The sequence below is a fragment of the Podarcis filfolensis genome (assembly GCF_964270895.1).
Source record: "Podarcis filfolensis genome assembly, chromosome: 2".
NCBI lineage: Eukaryota > Metazoa > Chordata > Lepidosauria > Squamata > Lacertidae > Podarcis > Podarcis filfolensis.
Window position 1 is genome coordinate 73,322,572 of NC_139605.1, and position 20,271 is coordinate 73,342,842.

A 20,271-nucleotide genomic window follows, 5' to 3' on the forward strand; every position below is an offset into this window, starting at 1 on the left:
CACAGCAGGTTGATATCAACTCAGGGCAGGGGATAAGAGAATTATCTTCCCTGGGCTTGGCTTGCTTCCATGAATCAACTTTCTATAAGCACCTTTCCATGATGGCGCCCATGCTCTCTGCTAGAGGCATGCTGAATGGAAAGTTGTACCTTGCATTAGAGAGTTGGACTAGATGGCCTTTTAACTCATCCTTCTAAAAAGATCAGTGTTAATGCCATGCCCTTACATATCAGTAAGCCAAGAACCTTGGATCAATAAACCATACTGTGAATGCAGCCTGATCGGTCCTGCTTGGACTTTTAGGAAAATCCCAGCTGACAGCAGGGTTTGATGCAGGGATAAACTGCACTTGGGAGCTCCTCCTGATCAGGAAGTCCCTAATGCTGCTGATCCCAGTGGGGCTTGATGTCAGTGCTGAATAGTTCATTGGCGCTGACAGCAAACCCTGCATTTGGCCATGATGGGGTGCAATAGGGAGTTCCTGAGTGGGAAGTCCCTAGCACAGCTAATCCCAGAGGGACTTGCTAAGCAACAACCAGGAACACACTTTAAGGCTCCTAATGGTCCTTTTGCAGCTGCATCTCCATACCTGACTTCAGTTGTGGGCATGGCCCATGGAAAATAGCTTAGCAGGTAAATTATGACCTCTGCCTGTCCTAACTTAGCCCATAGGAGGTTCTTCATGCCTACTGTAAAGCAGAGGTGTCTAACCTGTGTTCCTCTAGATGTTGCTGGGCTACAACTTCTACCATCTCTGACCATCGGCTATGTTGGTTGGGGCTGATGGGAGTCGAAGGGCCACATGCTTCCCCTACATACCTTGCAATATGCAGTTTTGCTGGCCTCATTCCTCCTTCAAAGTCTGTGGGGAGCTATAGATCTCACTTTGTATCAGGGGTGGGGAATTTTTTTTCAGCCTGAGGGCTATATATTAGCCTTCTGTGGCTATAGTTCATGAGAAAGTATTTCTGGGCAAGTGGAGGCATCAAATTAGTGTGTCACGCATAGTTATTTCCATCACTATGTTTATCCTCTGCAGACAACGTTGGGCCTCTTTTATGAAATCAGGGCCAAGATTGCTTCCCATGTGTCAGTGACTATCGCAGTGTGGGCAGTCGGATGCATGCTCAGGGTTTTCACTGCTTGGTCTGGCTCTTGTTCTCCCTCCCCTTGGGAACAGAAAGGCAGATACTCAGGCAGCTGTGAGAGAACATACTGACGGTGCGTGATGGTGCTCTTATCTCATTCAGATTCCTTGGTGGTACTCCAGGAGTTCTGTCTTCAGCCAAGCCTTTGACAACTGCAGGACTGTTGCTGTTTTTTGGGGTGCAAAATTTATGAAGGAAGACTTCTTCTAGTAGCCTCTAATAGCTGCCTTGACTCATTAACCACACTGGCATCCTCTTGGCCCTGGTGTTACCTTTTTCTGACCTGAAGTATAGATTCCTGCTGAGCTTCTATTATTGTTGTTTTGAACAACCCCCAAACATTCCAGAGACATCTGACCCTCTTCACTTTCACTTTAATATTCATTTTGCAAAGAAACATCAACGTCAGCAGCATTCACAACAAATGGATCAACTGCCTAGGCTGGAAAATCCATGTCCAGCAGATCACGGAAACGAACTTTCATATCATATCATAAAGCTGCTTCAAATGATTCACATACAGAGTTATTTCATCATCTTTCAATTAATCACTAACTGCTGCCAAAGAGGAAAACTGTGTTTTCTCAACATCCTATATTGGTGGCCTACAGCTTGACTTTTCCAAGAAACCCTGTAATAAGCTCCTTTGCCTCTGAAAAATTTAAAAAAAAAAATTCTTTTTTTTCTTAGTCACTTCTATGTTTTCTTCACTTCTTACTTTCGTTTGCGGCCCCCTAGTCTTGTGCTGTGGCTCCCCATTTATGCAATTTTCACCTGTGGCTCCCCAGTTGGAGCCTAGGTCTGTCCAGGATTACAGCCATTATATTTTCCTAGTGTACCAGAAATAAATATAATATTAGCTCCTAATGGAGAAGATAAGAAATACATTAGTAGACAGATAAGTAGCAACCAGATGTCACAATCATGCCATTGCTTTATCAGGCTATTAGTAAGATTCATTTAAATGCTACATAAACTACAGTATCATTTGAGAAGAGGATGAGAGATACATTCTTTTAGCAAACTTTTCGCCCCCCCTCCTGCGAAAACACATTGTAACCAGTATCCTAGTAAATTAGACATCACTTGGAGTTTCAGAAGCAGTAACACAAATGGCAATGGTTGGAACCTGTTTCCTTGAGTCTAGGCAATGAATTGCTTCCTGGTCATTTTCTCTGCCTATAATGATTGTAAATGTAAGACGCACACATCCATCCCACTCCACATTACACTGCCAGCACAAAAGAGAAACAAGAGAGACAACCACAGGACGTGTTATATTTATTTTCGAAGGAGAGCGAGAAGAAATGGAGATCCTCTTGCACGGTAGGATTGCTATAGCAGTCACATATTAATTAATAAAGAAAAGACCATAAATCAGAATGCTCCGATTGCCATTGATAGAAACAAAAGTGACATGACTACAATGTGATAATTCACACGGCCAAAGTAAGACAATATTCGTAGAGAAATTCAATAAATAGGCATTTGTCCGCAAGTATCTGTAGCCTCCCTCGTGGATTCCTCATACGAACAGGCTCTGCATGTAAGGGGAGTCTGGTCCGGCCCCTGCAATGTTCTTGTGGTGACTGTAGACATATTATTTCGGGAAACCTAAACGTGTAACTTCACACCTAACACACGGACGTCAGGGGCGCAGCCAAGGGGAGCTCTGTGACCTTGGTGCCAACTGAACGGGAGGGAGGGAGAGGGGCACGACCTTGCGTTTTAAGCTGGTCACGTGCACACAGCCCCACACCTTAGAGGGCCAAGGCACGCTCAGTTTCGCAGCTTGAGTCTGCCTGCACAGAGTGAGTCCCACCTGCAAAACAGTGGCAGTTTGCAGGAGGCTTCACCTCCCTCTTTTCGCCTGGGGCGCTGCTCTTCACCCCATCCCGGCCGGTCGCGGAGGGAGCCCCGCAGTCAGCCCCACGGCGCCTTGCAGAAGGGCGCGTGCCTTCGCCCCAACATCTTCCCCGGGACCAGAGTCGTTCTCCACGCAGACCCGGAAAGAGCGAGAGGGCGCGCGCGCGCCAAAGAAGCCCGGAGCCCCATCCCTCGCTGCGCCCCAGTCCTTGCTTTACGTTTTGGTAACGAGACGGCGGGGCTCGTGGGCTGAAGAACGAGTACTGTCTATGACACTGGCCCTTTAAGACTTCGTGTGCGTGTGCGTGTGTGGAGTGTTTTGTTTTGTTTTAAATTAAGGCCCAGGTGTGGCGCGAGAGGCCAGTTCATAGCCCCATTCCTTTTGCCGCCCTGCAACGCTCCAATGGCGAGGCCGGCGCACCGACGAAGCCCGATCCTCCTCCCTCGGCAGAGGCGTCCCTCCGGAGCGCCGTCCGCCAGGCGCCGGGCCCCGTGCCCGCCCATTTGGCAGGTGCTCCGCGCCGCCACCTATTGGCTGGCCCCCTCGCCCACGTGCCGGGTTTGAACGCGCGCTCCGGCGGGAGAAGTTGCAACTGCTGAAGAGCAAAGTCCTGCGGAGCCGCCGGCCAGTCCGCTTGCAGGAGACCCCAGCCCGCCGCTGCCCGCGCCTTCTCCTTTCTTGCCCTCGAAGGGAAGAACCGCACCGCCATGGGCAATACGGAGTCTGTCCCGCTAGAGGTGGCGATGCGCATCTGCCTCAGCAGCAGCAGCTGGATCTCGGGCGCCGCTCCCCTGGGTAAGGGAAGCGAGAGCCAGTCTCGCGCTCAACTTCGTTGTGGCACCGCAAAAACTCACGCAGCTATTGAAGCTTTTGGGGGCCGCATATAGAAGCGTGATATTCCGTGGAGAGGCGTGTGAACGAAGCGTTTAGACAGGTGGCCATGGGGTACAAGAGAGGGTGCGATCTGTGACAAGCCTGGGCAGAGTTTAAATGTATACCAGAGAAGCGCAGTGGCCATTCACAAAAGCAGTGGGCGGCGATGAGATCGTCAACCAGGCTTGGCTGTGCCTGGTAAAATCAGTAGAGGGCACTGTGAATGCAGCGTGCCTTTCCCTTAGGAAGGATAGGGTTAACCCTGTTCAGATGTTAACGTTTGCCTACTAGCAAAAGTAGCAAAGTGGTGAAATCAATGGAACTTACTTCCAAGTAAACATGCTTGGGTTTGTGTGCGGGAATATTGTTGGCTGTATCCTTGCCAATGTGGTTGTAACCTTAGGGTTTCTCTGCTGCTATAGCTATTCATCAGTATGAATATTCAACTTCAAATCTCTATTAGCATGCCACGTTTTCCATGCAGTCATTTTAGCCTGCGTTTTGGCAGAACAACACGACTTGCAACCCCCCCCCAAGATTCTGGGCATGTTATGTAGATGGCATTTAGTCCTTAGATGGGCCTTATCAGGGTGAGTTTTGTTTCTAAAACCTGCTTTACAATAAAGCTTATTCTCTCAAATATTTAACCCAATGTCCAAAGTGCAATGAGATCAGCACTTCTCCATTCTCACCACCTTCATTGCCATGTATAGAGCTGCATGTTCCAGGTGTTTTGCATACATTATCTTATTAAAGTGTAGCTTGTTTTCCTTTTTTAAAAAGCAAGGTGAAAATAATACTCCAGGGCAGTTATAATTTGCTTGAGCTTTAATAACTAAAAGCCTAAAAGTTGGTTCATAAAACCTGATACCCTGTACTGATTATCTTGTCTAGCACTGCAATTTTAAACACACTTACTTGTGAGAAAGGTCACTGAACAAAAGGGGATTCTAATGAATAGCATTATGCTCCAAGTCTGTTATATGAATGCAAGAGAAATACTTTATATGGAAACTTATTGCATGAGTTAGTTAAATAACTCAAGTCCAGTCCTTCATTCAATTCTTTATACCTTATATAGAAAGCTCAAAATACAGCACTTTGACTATTGGAGACAATTATATGTTGGTTGCCATGAATTTCTGTGTGATAGTTAATAGGAAAGTTAAGACTTACAAGAGTCTTAGGTTCATGCACCTGGCTCATAGTTTCTGCCAGGTCAGACTTACTGGTAGATTGCAGTATAACTCAATAAGACAATTTAGTCAATACCTTTGCAGATTTTGGTTAATAGTCAGTTTCCGGCAGGATGATCCTTTAGTCTCACTGTACTAGTGGGTATTATGCCAGTGAAATGTAATGGTAAGCTTTAGCTAAACCTGTAGCAGAATCAACGACTTTAGAAACAAAAGCTGACATAGCAACTATGACAGACACACCTACACTGTCTTAGGCAACTCCTCCAGTTCCTACCAATATCGTTCATACAGTCGCACTCCAACAATAGCCCTGCATGGAAGGTGCTGATCATAGAACCATAGAGTTGGAAGGGAGCCCCCCCCCCCCGGGTCATCTTAGTGATAGCCAAGCAAACTCATGACATCACCTAACTCAGTACACCCACAATTTGTATGCCCAGTGCCCAGTTAGGTAGCCGCAGAGAGACCACATTACCTTCTAGTGCACAAGCTGTGGTGGTGGTACATGGAGGAGGCCTGTGGGAAAGGGCAATGCAGTGGGAGGAAACTGATGTAGGTCTGAGTCCTACCATGGGGTGATGCACATTCATCCCCCAGAAGGCAAATTCCACATTCTGGATGTTCCGATGGGAATGATTTTGGATGAGAAAGGGATTAATGGAGCAATACAAAGGCCTACTGTTACAGAAAGTAGCAAACACATAGGCAGGCTATGACTCACTCTCTCTTAAAAAAAACCAACAACCAAGAACACTTTTCATGTTTGTCTAAAGAAGTTCTATCTCATGCCCATTCAGCTAGAATGCCAGTTATCTTTTTAAGTTACAGTGGTACCTCGGCTTAACATTCCGGAGGTCTGTTCCTAACCTGAAACTGTTCTTAACCTGAAGCACCACTTTAGCTAATGGGGCCTCCTGCCGCCGCCGTGCGATTTCTGTTCTCATCCTGAAGCAAAGTTCTTAACCCGAGGTAATATTTCTGGGTTAGCGGAGTCTGTAACCTGAAGTGTCTGTAACCTGAAGCATATGTAACCCGAGGTACCACTGTATTTGAAATTTTAACAGTTTTCCTGGGTGTCCAATAGAAGCTTAGGCAATGCATAGCCGCTTCAGCTGAACAGCTTATCCTTCTCTTAAGAGTTCTCAAAGGCTTATTTCGGATACTTCAAATTCTCTGTGTTAGGGATGGGGAGCTCATGGCTGCATGGGGATTATGGAAACTGCTGTCCAACAACATCTGGAGAACCACAGGTCCCCCATCCCTCCCCTGGGCCTTTCTTTTGTACAGGGTGAGTCCTTTAAAAGAGGCCCCGTGGATACAGAGTACACATGTTCCACAGGGCCTCTTAAAAGACTCACCCTGTACAATAGGGTAGGCAGTAGCTGGCCACTGGGCCAGGGTTCCTAAGCCTCTGTGACATTTACCTTCTGTCTCTATAACTTCCCTCTCCACCATTTCTCTCCTGGTCTTGTTTGCCACCTGCACTCCATTTTGAGCTGGTACATGATAAGGACAGCCATTAGCTAGGACAGGATGGCCGCTGGTATTGGCAGATGCATGGAATTGGTAATTTACTCAAGGCAATATGCCAGTAGAGCATGCTCGACTGCATGATACTGTAATAGACCATTATGTATCTGTGTCTTCCAGGCACCAGCCATTCTGCACAGATTCCACTGAAAACCCCTCACTGTCCATGCCAGTTACATGGTTTGTGCCCATCCATACTGTCTACATTCCTACTGAAGCGGCTAGACTAGTCATGACCTAGAAAGAGCTCTCCTCTGCATGCCAGCAGGGGACAGCATCTACTGCAATCTGTTGTGTGCTCTTCCTTCGCCTGCCCCAAGAAACCAACCATTTTCTCATGCACTTTCATTTGCATTCCAAGTTTTTGCAATGCAGTGGGGAGCCAAGAGTGGCTGTATTTCTATCATTCTTGAGGAACGAAAAGCTTTTGCTTTTGAGCCACTTTATGTTAATTAAATCCCGCTATCCAGCAATGGTAGGTGTTCACCACTAGAGGGCAGCCTGCATTCATAAGTTTAATTGCCTCAACATCTAGCTGTACTGTATTAATTGGTGATTTATTAAGAGCTAGCTGTACAGATTAGCTTTCAAATCTCTCTCCCACCCACAAAATGAAGAAAATGCAACCTAAGCTGCAAAACAATATTCTTGTGATAATGCATTACAGATAGATCACCCAAGTTTATGCACAGCGGCACTGAATAAAAAGCTAACAATGTGATGTAGCACTGTGGGCCTTCACAAGTAAGTATTTTGATGAGCAGTTGTCTTCATTTTGTAAATGTCAATATGCAACCTGATCCTGTGTTTACTCAGAAGTAAGAGCCCCTCAAAGCTCAGTGAGCTTAATCTAAAGTGAGCAAGCATGGGACTAAAATTGTTTTGGGTGACCCCTATAGCGGATGGCTGCTATGCTGGTGCTAAAATGTTAGCATAACATAGGTGCAGTCCTGTGCTCAAGCACCCAAATATCATCGGAATCAAATATCACAGTGGCATTAGCATCCAGATGAGATGGGCAAACCTTTTGCAAATGAGAGAGCTATGTGGAAAGCACAACAAGAAACTCAGAAGGTTCAGCCCTAGGACCTTCCTGGTGGTTCCATGAGAGAGGGCAGTGTGGCTGGAAAAAGGAGATCTGGGTCTGAAGGGGGCCATGGGAGCCTGAATTCTCTGAGCACCTTAGGGTGCCTCTGGTAAGAGAGGGGATGCTGTGTAGATGTCCCGTTTTGAGGTGTGGGCTCTCCCCTCCACCTCACTAATGTTTGCCTGTCTTTATCACCTTCATTGCAGCAATGGAATTGACAGTCCTGGTTGGTTTTTTATATCTGGAGTCCTGAGGGAGTGTGTTTGTGTGTATTCTCAGGAGAGAAGGGTCAGCAATATGTGTGCCCTTCTCACTTTAGTTGTGAGTCTTTGCTGTTTGTGCAAGGTGCTGTAAGGCTTCCACTGTGGATGCTGCTGCAGTTCTTTAATTTTTTTTATTTTATTTTGCAAAAAATATATTTACTGCCAACCTAAAGGGAAAATATCATGGTGATGAACAGCATAAAGCCAGCAACAAAATTACATTCACGATGCAGACAGAAAATATTTCCCATTGGCATAGTGGTGTGTTCTGCTGGCCTAGGTGAGCTTACAATCCTTTCCCACCAGGTGGCCATAAGGCAATGTTAGGATCATGCTGTTAGCTGCCTATTTGCCTTTCATTATTTGTTTTTATTTTATTGTTTTGGGTCTGTTGTAAATGTTTTGAAAAAGAAAAGCTAGAACTGCTCTGAAGAAGTTGGAGGTGGGGGAGCTGTTTAGTTGTATGTGCAGAGTCGAATTATATTGACAGTGTGGAGACTGGAAGTGCTACACTGCTAAGTTCTGCTTTGAACTCCCAAGTCAGCAGCAAATTCATAGCACTGTATAAAATGTGTACTAGTTACCAAACACATAATATTTCCTGGCTTAGCTGAGCAATTATTTAGAGGTCTAGAAAAAAAGAGATGCTGGCTTTTTGTAGAAGCTGGCAGTAATTAGTGATGCTGATGTCAGTGCTGCCATCACTGTTATGAATGAATGAAAAGGTATTTAACATGCCATGTCTCTCAAAACTCCTTCCCTAATGCTAATTTAATTATCCTTAGTAGAGGAGAAATGTGGGCCAGAGAGGATGGCATTAATAAGAAAACTCTCTTGTGCTAGAGCCACCATGTATTTACTGCCCAGGAAGCTGGAAGGACACCATACAAGTGGGAAACAGTTCTGATCTAGATGAGACCTCTAAGTCATTTTGGGCACCGAAATGGGAGCTCTCATCCTCTTCAAGGACAGTATTACACTGGGCCAGAGAATGGTCTGAAGTCATCTAATACAATTCCACTGCTGAAGCAGAGTGTCTCTGGCCAGTGGTGTAGCATGGGGTGGGGCACAGGGGCACTTGCCCCAGGCGCAAAATTGTTAGGGGTGCAAAATTTCAACACCTGGTGCTGCCTCAATACAGCTGTGCGCTTCCATCGCTGGGCTCCACTGAAAATGGTTTCTCTGTGCGAACCAGGAAGTGACCTCTCCAGACAATGGATTGACTCTTTTTAAATTATCTCTTTGACTGCAATCTCCTGGGTGGTGTGGACACCAGTAGCCAGTTGGATGTGCATGTGCGTTCTTCCTGTTTCCCTCCCACCCCCCTGGGTGCTGGCAACCCACACTATGCTTCTATCTGTGACCCTGAGGATTAGCCACGATAGAAGATGACTTGGGAATCATAAGCCACTTGATGAATTATTTAGGACAGAGCTTTTGTTGTGGGACTTACAGCACCCAGTCAGGAGTGTGTGGAGCTGCTTTGTGTGGTGACAGAAATTCGTTTGCACTCCTTTCCCCTGAAGGCAAGATATATGCCTAAGCTGCAGGCAGGTCGCCTTTTGACTTGTGGCATGTGGTGGAGTGGGAGTGAATTTCTCCTGCCAGCATGTTTGCTTTTGGAACGTGTTCCCTTCCTCGGCTCAGCGCAGAAGTTCAGGAAGAGAAATGGGTGTTTGTGTCTACCGTCTATGGTGCTGTCTTACTTTGATGAGAGTCAGAGTGTTCTCTTCAGATTCCTGAGTGGAATGTGTAGGAGGCAGTCTTTGTGAGTCTAAGTTATTCATCTTTTCAAAACTTGAGATTTGCTACACTGAACAGGAAGAAGGAGAAAAAAGTAGAGACTCATATACAGCATAACCTCAAGGGTTTTTTAAAAATCTCTTTGGCTTTAAATAATTTCTCTAAGCAACCAAAATAATTCAGCACCTTGTTTGCTTTTGTCAGTGGATGTTAAGCACAATACATTCTGCATAAGAAAAGGCCACCTGCTGGGAGTTGCTTGCAGAGAAGTGAGGTTTTTAAAGTCTGGAACCAGTGTGATCCAGGTAGCGTTAGTCCTAGGAGAAGTCCAAAGGTGTGAAGAATGTCTTCAGTTTTCCCATCAACATCTTTACAGGGTTATTTTGAGGATGACTTATCAAGGACCAGTTGTTAATCCACACTGATCTTTAGACCTATTTGCAGCACACTGATGGCTTGAAATAAAATGTGCACTTAAATAACATCAAGCTTCTCTTCTGCTTTACAAATGCTTCCACGCTTGCTCTCTGGTAGGCAATTCTTATATGCTGTATGCAAGATGAAAGCAAATGCACAGGGTGGGGAGATGTCGTTGGACTTACATCAGCCCCAGCCAGCAATGGTCAATGGTCAACGGTCAGGGATGATGGGAGTTGTAGTCCATCAGCTTCTAGAGAGCCACAGTTTTCCCGCTCCTTCCATAGAGGATGAATCTAGCAGTAGTTATTGGCTGCTCTACCAAAATGGAAATTCTGTGTTCATATGCAGTGTAGTTTTATAGGAATTGAAGGGGCTCAGTTTGAATTATATCTGTGGGTCTTTTCCAGGCCTGGGATATGATCTCTGTGAGGTTTAGAATATTGTAGAAGAAGCTGCTAAAAAGGTCAGATCAGTTCCTTTGCTCAGCTACTTAGCTGCTCATCAAATCACCCTGTTTTAGCATGGCTCAGAGAGTGGGCCATGTTGCCATAGTGACATCTAAGTGATGGTGCTCTCCTAGAAGTGGGTAGCCATTTTCCCACCTAGCCCTCACCTAGCTTGGATGCCTTGTCATCCAAGGAAGGAAAGCAGTTGGCTAGGGAGGCTAGCTTTGTGGGTGGGTTTGGGCTGGTACTGGGAGCTGAAAGCCGACAGGGAGGTTTGACTTTCTCTGTGGGCTGAATCCCAAAGCTATGGCTTTGCGGGTGGGGAAACTTCCCTGGAAACCTAATGGGGAAACAAATTCTGTTGAAGCCATGGGCGGAACCAAGGAGGGGTGGGGGGAGCTGCCCCCACAAATCAATAAAAACCAATACAAATCTGAGATTCTGGTCCCCCTAACAAAAGCCTGTCCCCTAACAAAAATCCTGGCCTTGCCCTTGGTTGAAGCATTAATGTTGTGAGCCTTTCCATCATATCCTCAAGTTGTAGATATATGTAGATAAAGCCATTTATCCTAAAGACACCACAGTCTTTATTGGCATTCATGCCAAGGAAACGAAACCCTGATAAGCAACTGAACTCTGAGCATTGGTCTCTCACTGCCTTGATAGTGAGGTGTGTGTACGACAATACATTTCAAGAGCTAAACAGATGGGACACTGAAGATCTGTGAACAGCTTATTTCTGTTGTACTTCAAAGCAGCCATGGGAGGTTCCATTTTCAATCAGAGTAATGTGAATGTTTTAAATGTTCAGCCCCACCCACCCACCCCCCGCTTTCCTGATCTAAATGCTGTTGCTGGTAGGGAAGCATTTAGAAAAAACGATTGAGAGTGGGAAGGGAGTTATTATGAGGGAATGAAGGCCTGGAGGGTACTTGATGAAAAGCCGGTGTGTGCGAAATTTAGCAAATAACTTACGTAGGGTATAAAAGCCCACACAATGTTTTTCTTTCAGGTGGTCAGGAATTATATCTCACTGTCGTCTTTTGACAATCCTGTCAGCTGGAGGAGGCAACAGAGCTGGCTGAAGTTCATTGGAAGGAACCTTGACGCCAACAACTTAAGGCTATTCTGTTTGGGGGATATTGCAGTGTGTCAGCAATTACAACATCTGTTTGGTGCTCCAACAGTTTCATAAAGGATGACATCCCAGTGGAAACTGTTAACATGTTGAAAAGACATGGGGGTAGGATGGGGTGGGACGTTTTGGCCCTGCGTTGTGCCCAGAATTTGATTTGTTCTGTTCTCCTTTTGCGGGTAGGCTAGGTTTATAAAGCCCCTAGGAATCTGCAGTTTCTCAAAATGTCAGCTTCTTTATTTTGGTTTTTTTCTCCTTTTAAATTTAAAAATACGCATGAGATTAGTGACTGCAAATCTCTGTGTGCACTTTGATATTCATATTGCTGTACATAATGCCTCTGTCTAGTGTAGCATGCAGGAACAGGAAACCGTGGGAGGAAGATATTGCTAAGGAAACGGTGCTGGCTTTAAGTGACAGAACAACTGCTAAATATGTTGGGACTATGTAGTATTCCATCACCACCACCACCACCCTGGCTCCTAAGTAATTAGTTCCAGGGACAGCAGTGTTTGGGATAGACTGAGAGGGAGAGCCAGGCATTTTAATAGCATCTACAAAAGTATTACTCATCAAACTGTCTGCAGATCAATTCCATGTTTTTGGTGGAAATAGATGGGTCTTACTCCAAGCCCACCCCTAAATTCATCGTGTGCTATTTGTATTCCAAAAAGCCTTTTCTACTCTTGGTGCGCTCATGTAATTCCGGCGCCTTCCTCTTTTCTTCTTGCAAGCTTTCCCAGTTTGAATGCCAATGTGCTTGATAGTGCATTCCCTGTGGACACACAGGGCCTATTAAAGTAGTTTGGTAGGAGTTCAATGTTCTTCTTGGGTTGATGGTTATGCCACTCAGTCTAGGATCCAGGAAAGGGATTTTAGGTTGGCTATTTATAACCAGATGGTGATAACAAATCTGAGTGGGGGTTTATTTCCTTGCCCCCCAATATTTATCTGAAAAGTGTGAAGACATGGTGTACTCATGCCATATGAGAGCCAAACACGACACAATGACTGAATCTCCCAGGGTTTTAAAAATTAACCTTAAGCTAGGCACATAAGGGCTCTGGATTTGATTTGGCAGGAGCACTGGCCACACTACCCCACCCCTGTTTTCTTGAGCAAACCACTTCCCTTCAAAGCAGCTATTGGACATGTAGTGACACCAGACTCCAACACCACCTGCCCACGTGTTCACCCTGCTTCCACCCTTCTTCTGAAAGCCTAATTACAGTTTGTGCCTAAATGAGGGAAATGCCAGCGAAGAAAAGGTTAGTGCTCTACAACCAGAGGCGTAGCTAGGGCCTGCAGGGCGCCGGAGTGGAACAGGCTCGGGCCCTGGGATTCTGCCCTACCCCACTCCGCTGGCGCCCTGCCCTGCCCTCTGTGTGCCGCTGTCTACGCCTCCAGTGTTGCTGTTCTGGTCAAATCTGGAGCCTGCTCCACCTTCTTTAATATAAATTAGAAAATCCAAAAGTCAAGATCACACATCTCCTGCATTCACATATAGTTTGACCATACAGTAGTACCTCGGGTTAAGGACTTAATTTGTTCCGGAGGTCCGTTCTTAACCTGAAACTGTTCTTAACCTGAAGCACCACTTTAGCTAATGGGGCCTCCAGCTGCCGCCGTGCCTCATCCTGAAGCAAAGTTCTCATCCTGTTCTCATCCTGAAGCAAAGTTCTTCACCTGAGGTACTATTTCTGGGTTATTTCCGGAGTCTGTAACCTGAAGCGTATGTAACCCGAGGTACTTCAGGTTACAGACACTTTAGGTTGCAGACTCAGCTAACCCAGAAATAGTGCTTCAGGTTAAGAACTTTGCTTCAGGATGAGAACAGAAATCGTGCAGCAGCAGCAGGAGGAGGCCCCATTAGCTAAAGTGGTGCTTCAGGTTAAGAACAGTTTCAGGTTAAGAATGGACCTCTGAAACGAATTAGGTCCTTAACCCAAGGTACCACTGTGTAGTGTTTTCTTGTTGTAGTTATAAGATATGATGCAAGGTTTTGTTTTGTTTTACTGTAAAAAAAGGAAAAAGCCAGGGCAGGAGCCCCTGAGTGTTAACCTTTCGGCCCTCCTGTGGTTTTGATTGGGCCCTGCCCTCCTTGCGCCTGCTTTTCACAATGGTAGGAACCTGCATTTGTGCCTTTGGCTTGTTTCAACCTTAAAGTGGCCTGGTATCCTGTAAAAAGGAAAAGAAAGAAAAAGACACCTAGCCTAAGTGTAGAATTGCTACCTTTGAAGCAAGCAAAATAGGTCCAGCTCCTGCGTCTTTCACTAAGAAAATAAGCAGGTGAAGCATTTCCTGGCATAGAGATCAGTGGTGGAGGAAATAAAAAGCTTCACCTGTCCATTTACTTAATGTTGGGCTTGCTGTTAAAGGCACAGAAACAGGGCCAATAAAAAGCGAAGGGGCAATCCTAATTAATGGTGAATTGTGATTTAACTGGCTATATGTTCTCAGCAGGCTGTGTGTGCATACCATTGTTGGTGTTCTGCATTATCACTCAAGCATATGGCATTCCCTCCAACCTCCCCCCTGCTATGTGCATTCTCCCAAGCCACAAGGCTCAATTTATTCTGTAAGGCATTTAATTCTTGCATGCTGTGTGTGTGTCACACATGGATTAACACTGGTTAGATTTGTCCTGACCTCCCTTGATTAGGCCCTAGGGGTTTCAGTCAATTGTGATTTAAATAAACTAGCTCTGTTAGTGTTAAGCATGATTAATCCAGCCACTCTTAGAGAGAGCCGTTTTTGAGCATGCATGCTAATTTCTGAAGGTACTTTTTGCGTAGAAATTTGTCAGTACTGTATTTCATTCTGTTTACTGTACTTCATATCAACTCAGTTTCTAATTTTACTGATAATAATTGAAAACCTACAAAACTCTTGGTGGAAAAGGGCACCTTCAGATGTGAACTGACGGATGCAACATATAGTACAGGGCCACCTTTCTCAGCCTTGGGTCCCCAGTTGTTATTGGCCTACAGCTCCCATCATCCCTGACCACTGGTTCTGCTAGTTAGGGATGATGGGAATTGTATTCCAACATCTGGGGATCCAAAGTTGAGAGAGGCTGTTATAGGGTGACCAGATGCATATGAGAAAGTGGTTCTGTATCTTTAATAGCTTTCCCAAAGATGAAACTTGGGCAGGTGCCGCTTGCCATGTAGAACCAACAGCAATTGATTTTTTTTCTCTTTATTTTTTATATTTCATTAGAATGCTAATAATACCAAGAAATTCCTTCTTCAAGTGCCTTGGTGTCCTTTGCATTTGGTCATCCTTCACTAATTCCTGCTATTGGCTGTCATGCCTAAAGCTCTAAGCCCTGCTTAAGAAGGCCTGTTTGCTGCTTCTGTCAATTGTGTCATCTTGCCCCCATATTCTCAGGGACTTATTTTGAGCTGAGAACTCTCTCACAGTATCCCCATCCCCAAACCCACTTTGAAATTCATAATTCCCTCTCCTCTTTCCTATATCTCCATTTGGAACCCATTTATCTTGTCCCTTATGATTTACCTTTTCCTTCCTTGGGACTGGCTCTGCCATTAGGCAGAGTGAGGTGATGGCCTCAGGTGGTCGATGCTAACGGAGCAGTAGCCTCCCTCCTTGGTCGTGTCCCTGTCTTCCTGTGACAGCAGTTGTTGCTCAGCTGCATGTCACTTTCTCCATGTCTTCTCTCATTACCGCTGTTGAATTTAATCCTCTGCTGGCCCAGCTGACTACAGTACACAGAACTGGGGTAGGGAGGTGGCACCAGCTTGTTCTTTGCCTCAGGCAGCAAAATGATTTGGGCTGGCCCTGTACCCCTTCTTTTCTTCCCTGCTGTGTGGAGAGGAGCTCTTGTGCTGCACAGCGTGCTCAAAATACAGTAGTTAGGCTGCTGTTCGGAGCAACCTACTCATGCTCATGCCGTGCTGCCAGACAAAGTTTAAGGTTTCATGTTGACTTATAAAAGCCTTAACAACTTGGCACCTGGATATCTTAAGGAACGTCTTTGCCCATGTCAACTTCCCCAGCTCATAAAATCTTGGGATGAGGCTCTTCTGGTTGGGCTGCTGCCTGCTGGAGAAGAACACCTGACAGTAAGCAGAGAGACTTTTATCTTGCAGTGCCTAGTCTGTGGAACCATTCGCCTCCCCAAAATAAGAAAGGTGCCCACTTGAGTTTTTGGTCCTGCCTGAAAATGGATTTAATTTCCCCCTGGTTTTTATGGGCTACTGATTAGATTTTCTTAACAGATTGGCCGGTTAGCTGTTACTGTTTCAGATTGTTTATTTATTGTTATGTGCTGTTACATATCTTGTTTTGTTTTCTTAAGTTGCGCTTTGCTGTTGTAAACATCCTTGGGATTTGCACGAAAGGTGGCATAGAAATATTTCAAACATTTTATTTGGAATGAATGCATAAATAAAGCTGGTCTTGTTTTGAGAAATACTTCCATTTCTAGGAGGTTTTTTTGGGGGAGGAGGGGGCTTGGGCAATATCTTCTCTGTGCCCCACACCTCTTCCAGAGCACTCTTTCCTCTTCAGCACTTCCCATTCACTTGCCTCTCCTTCTGGGCTCAACTGGCACCATTTCTTGGAGTGAGTTAGAGAAGACAACACATACAGAAGTTAACTCCTGCCTCTCCTTCCTGCTTTCTTGCTTATAACAGTAAAGAGGAGGGGGCAGAAGGCCTTGCCAAGGACCCAGTGATGTCAACCCTTGATGCTGCCCCTGGCTTAGGGTTAGACAGTTGGCACTATACCACACATGTTTAGAATTCATATACTTCATTCTTTCCTAAGATGTCCGGTTTTCAGGTTTATTACTTGTGCACTGCTTTGAGAAGTAAAGCGCTTTGTATAAGGAATTGCCTTTACACTGAGTACCATATCTTTCGCTCTATAAGACACACCAGACCATAAGACACACCTAGTTTTTGGAGGAGGAAAGCAAGAAAAAAAAATTATGAATCCCAGAAGCCAGAACAGCAAGAGGGATCGCTGCGCAGCGAAAGCAGTGATCCCTCTTGCTTTTCTGGCTTCTGGGATAGCTGCACAGCCTGCATTCGCCCCATAAGACGCACACACATTTCCCCTTACTTTTTAGGAGGGAAAAGGTGTGTCTTATAGAGCGAAAAATACGGTAAATCCTGTGATCATTTTGCCCCATGCTGGTCTATTTTGATCAGCAGAAACTATTCTGGTCCTCGCTAAGAACTGCTTGCAACAAAAGCAAGACAACAGCACAGCTACCTTTCTGGAAATGGTTTTCAAAACTCCTCTCTTTCCCCTTCCACTTATTTCAATAAATGTCCTCTTGCAAATAGGATCTGGAAGCCTTGGCAGGAGGGGCATGTCTCTCTCTTATCCTAGTTTCCGTTAAATGTCTAGATCTTCAATGACCCCATATTTAAGCCATGGGAACAGAACATTGAGCCAAGGAGCATGGGGTGGGGGTGGAATCCTTTGGGTTATGTCTTTGGGGAAAGATGTTCTCAGGCCTGAAAGTATGTAGCTTCAGAGAGTGCCATTGGCTTTTATGTGAAAATTTCCTTGCTAGCCAGAATTTTGGTCCCATGGGCATGAGAGGGGGTGGATGGAGGAAGGACTTGAAGCAACAGAAACACTGAAACTGCCAATTTCCATGTTTTTTGCTTCCCTATTCCATATTCAGAATAATTGCTTTGTTTGCTTGTGATAAGGAAGACCTTCTTGTTATACCCTACAGACTAGTTCTGTGAATTTGGTTGACATTTTTCAGATAAAACGTGCAAACATTTTCTGTGTCCCATGACAGCTTTGATAAGGCTAAGGATCCAGATGCAGCACAGTAATCACATTTTTTCTTTCTTTCTTAACACTTTGGAACTTTATGAATAAAGCAACTCACAGTTTTTATTGTGGGGAAAGAAAATCAAAGTGTCAGAGCTGTAATGCGGGTGAGTGGAAACCCAGGGTGCCCTTTTCCTCCCTCTATTCATAAATCCCCTAGAGCACTTGTTAATTTGACTTTACCCATCAAAGGGAGTTAGAATGACATGGCTGGCTAGCTTTTTGGCCAAAACATGTGTTTAAAAATAAATACATCAGTAATGAAGCTTTTGCCTAAATCATGTGCATTGGAATATTTAACATGACTTTCTTCCATCCCCCCTGGATTTTAAACATGTAAGAAATTTCAGTTCCTACCAGATGTATTTGCTGAGTTATGCTGGATAATTTAAGAATTATGATTTGAAATGGACAAAGCTAAATGGACTCTTCAGCTGTTCAGATGTAATAAAATGCAAGCTATATATGAAAGCCGCTTTGGGTAGTCAGTACATTGGATTTTTCAAGCATCCTTGGTATGTTATTAATACCAATGGTATGCTAACAATACCATAAATAACATCATGGGAGAAGAACAATTTCCTTGTCCTTTTCTTAGCAATATAGGCTTTTAGGTTACATACAGTGGTATCTTAGGTTAAGAACTTAATTCGTTCTGGAGGTCTGTTCTTAACCTGAGGTACTACTTTATCTCATGGGGTCTCCCTCTGCTGCCGCGGCGTGATTTCTGTTCTCATCATGAAGCAAAGTTCTTAACCCGAGGTACTATTTCTGGGTTAGTGGAGTCTGTAACCTGAAGCGTCTGTAACCCAAGGTACCACTGTATTTCAATGCAAATTCTCTTTTCTATTGGAGAAATACAGTGTAATATAAAGGCCAGTTGACTTTAATGGAGCAAAGCAAGTTTATCTCTGTGTTCTGAATAAGATTACTCACAGTGCTATGCAGCACAATTAACAGTTTAGTGACCCCAGCTGCCTTGTATTTACATATTTAAGTGTACACAAAGAATCCTCCTATTGTGCTGTTTCTGATAAATACCACTAGTAGTACTTATTTATATATAAAACCGACATCTGCAAGCAGACTTAGAAATATGTTTCACTGAGACTGATAACAAAATTATTGAAATCATCAAATCACAGACAGAATCACAGACTCCGAGTTGGAAGGGACCGAGGGGTTCATCTTGTTCAATCCCCTGCAATGCAGGTGTTTTATTTTGTTTTTTTTAAAAGCAGAGCTCTACAACAAAACTAAACTTATGGTTTCTCCTATCACAGCTTCTTTCCTTCTGAAAGTAACATTTTCCCATTCATAAGTCCTTTTTTGAAAAGAGCACACACACACACACAAACATACACACAGCAAAAAGAGTTCATTTTGGTTTTGAAAGGATACATCCCAACATCAATTGATAATGAATGGTTTTCTTTGCTTCACTTGCAGATGTTTGTTACTTTTGTATATGTAACCATGTTCTATGTGAGTGATTTCTAATTATAAGTTTATCATTTGTGCATTGAACTGTTGAAATGCTGGGCTGAATATCATTTTCTGATTAACTAGGGAGCTATTTTTGAAACCACGAGCCTTGTTTCCCCAGATTGTTAAGTAAAATCATACTCTTGCATCCAGTCAGATGTGGTATCCCAAACCTATAGATATTTTCCCCTTTTGGTGTACCTTTAGTTGGCTCTGAAATGTCCAGGACCCACAAAAATTCAGGGCTTCATTCAGAACTAACATTGTCGCCCCTGGGTAGATCACCCTCTCCCCTCTCAGCCTAACTTCACTCACAGAGTTGTGATGATAAAATGAGATCCTCATTCCTTCAGAATTCTGAATTCTTCATTATGGAATAATTTGCAGTGTTGAACATAAGAGTGGAGGATTTGACAGTAAAGTTAAAAAGGGGTCAGGGTGTCAGCATCTGCACAGCTAGCTCAGTACAGATCCTGCAGAGAAGATTAATTTATTTTAATCTCCATCCTTTACAATTATAGCACTGAGTCGGTTTATGAAATACAGCACAAACCACGCCCATTGTAACCATAGCATAAGCTTAGAGACATAATTTATGGCTAGTGTAGGAAACTTAGATTCCAAAACTATGCACACATAGGGCAGATCCACACCATACATTTAAAGAACATGCATTTTTTAAAGGATATGTCCTTCCCTAAAGAATCATGGGAACTGTCGTTTCTGCCTCACAGACCTACAGTTTCCAGCATCCTTAACAAGTTACAGTTTCCAGGATACTTAGGGAGACGTCATGTGGTTCAAACGTGCATTAGATGTGCTTTAAATGTATGGTGTGGGCCAGCCTTTACTTTGCAGTATCATTGCTTGGAAATAACTGTGTAGAACCATATTCCTAATGTTCTCATTGTTCTGTTTTACTGAGTTACACTGTAGTTGTCCTGCATTCTACATAATGTTCTTGATCATGAGCACAAATTTGCTTGAATGCTTCAAGGCATAATACTTTTTACAAAAATATTTTTTAAATTGTTTTTTTAAAAAACCTTTAGAGAAGTAAATTAAATTCTAGTCGTAACAAAATGCTTCTTTTGGCAGAAACATCCCTTTTCATTTTCCTTTGCTTCCTCAAACCTCTTATTTGGGGGCCCTTTCTAAATAGTGCCACTTAATTTCAGCTCCAAAGAAAACAGGAGTTTGGAAAGGATGACATTGTGTTGAAGGAAGGGTGCTCTTTTCCAGCTGTCTCGGA

General features: G+C 44.3%; 1 protein-coding gene across 1 annotated transcript in view; it reads left to right on the top strand.

The window, feature by feature from the left end:
- The first annotated feature begins 3,707 nt into the window (after positions 1 to 3,707).
- NEURL1B (neuralized E3 ubiquitin protein ligase 1B) overlaps positions 3,708 to 20,271 on the top strand; it is a 188,588-nt gene continuing 172,024 nt past the window's right edge. Inside the window, exon 1 of the mRNA XM_083594094.1 lies at positions 3,708 to 3,810. Within this exon, the coding sequence (XP_083450220.1) occupies positions 3,723 to 3,810 (88 nt within the window). The 5' untranslated portion in view covers positions 3,708 to 3,722. The remainder of the gene's footprint in view (positions 3,811 to 20,271) is intronic.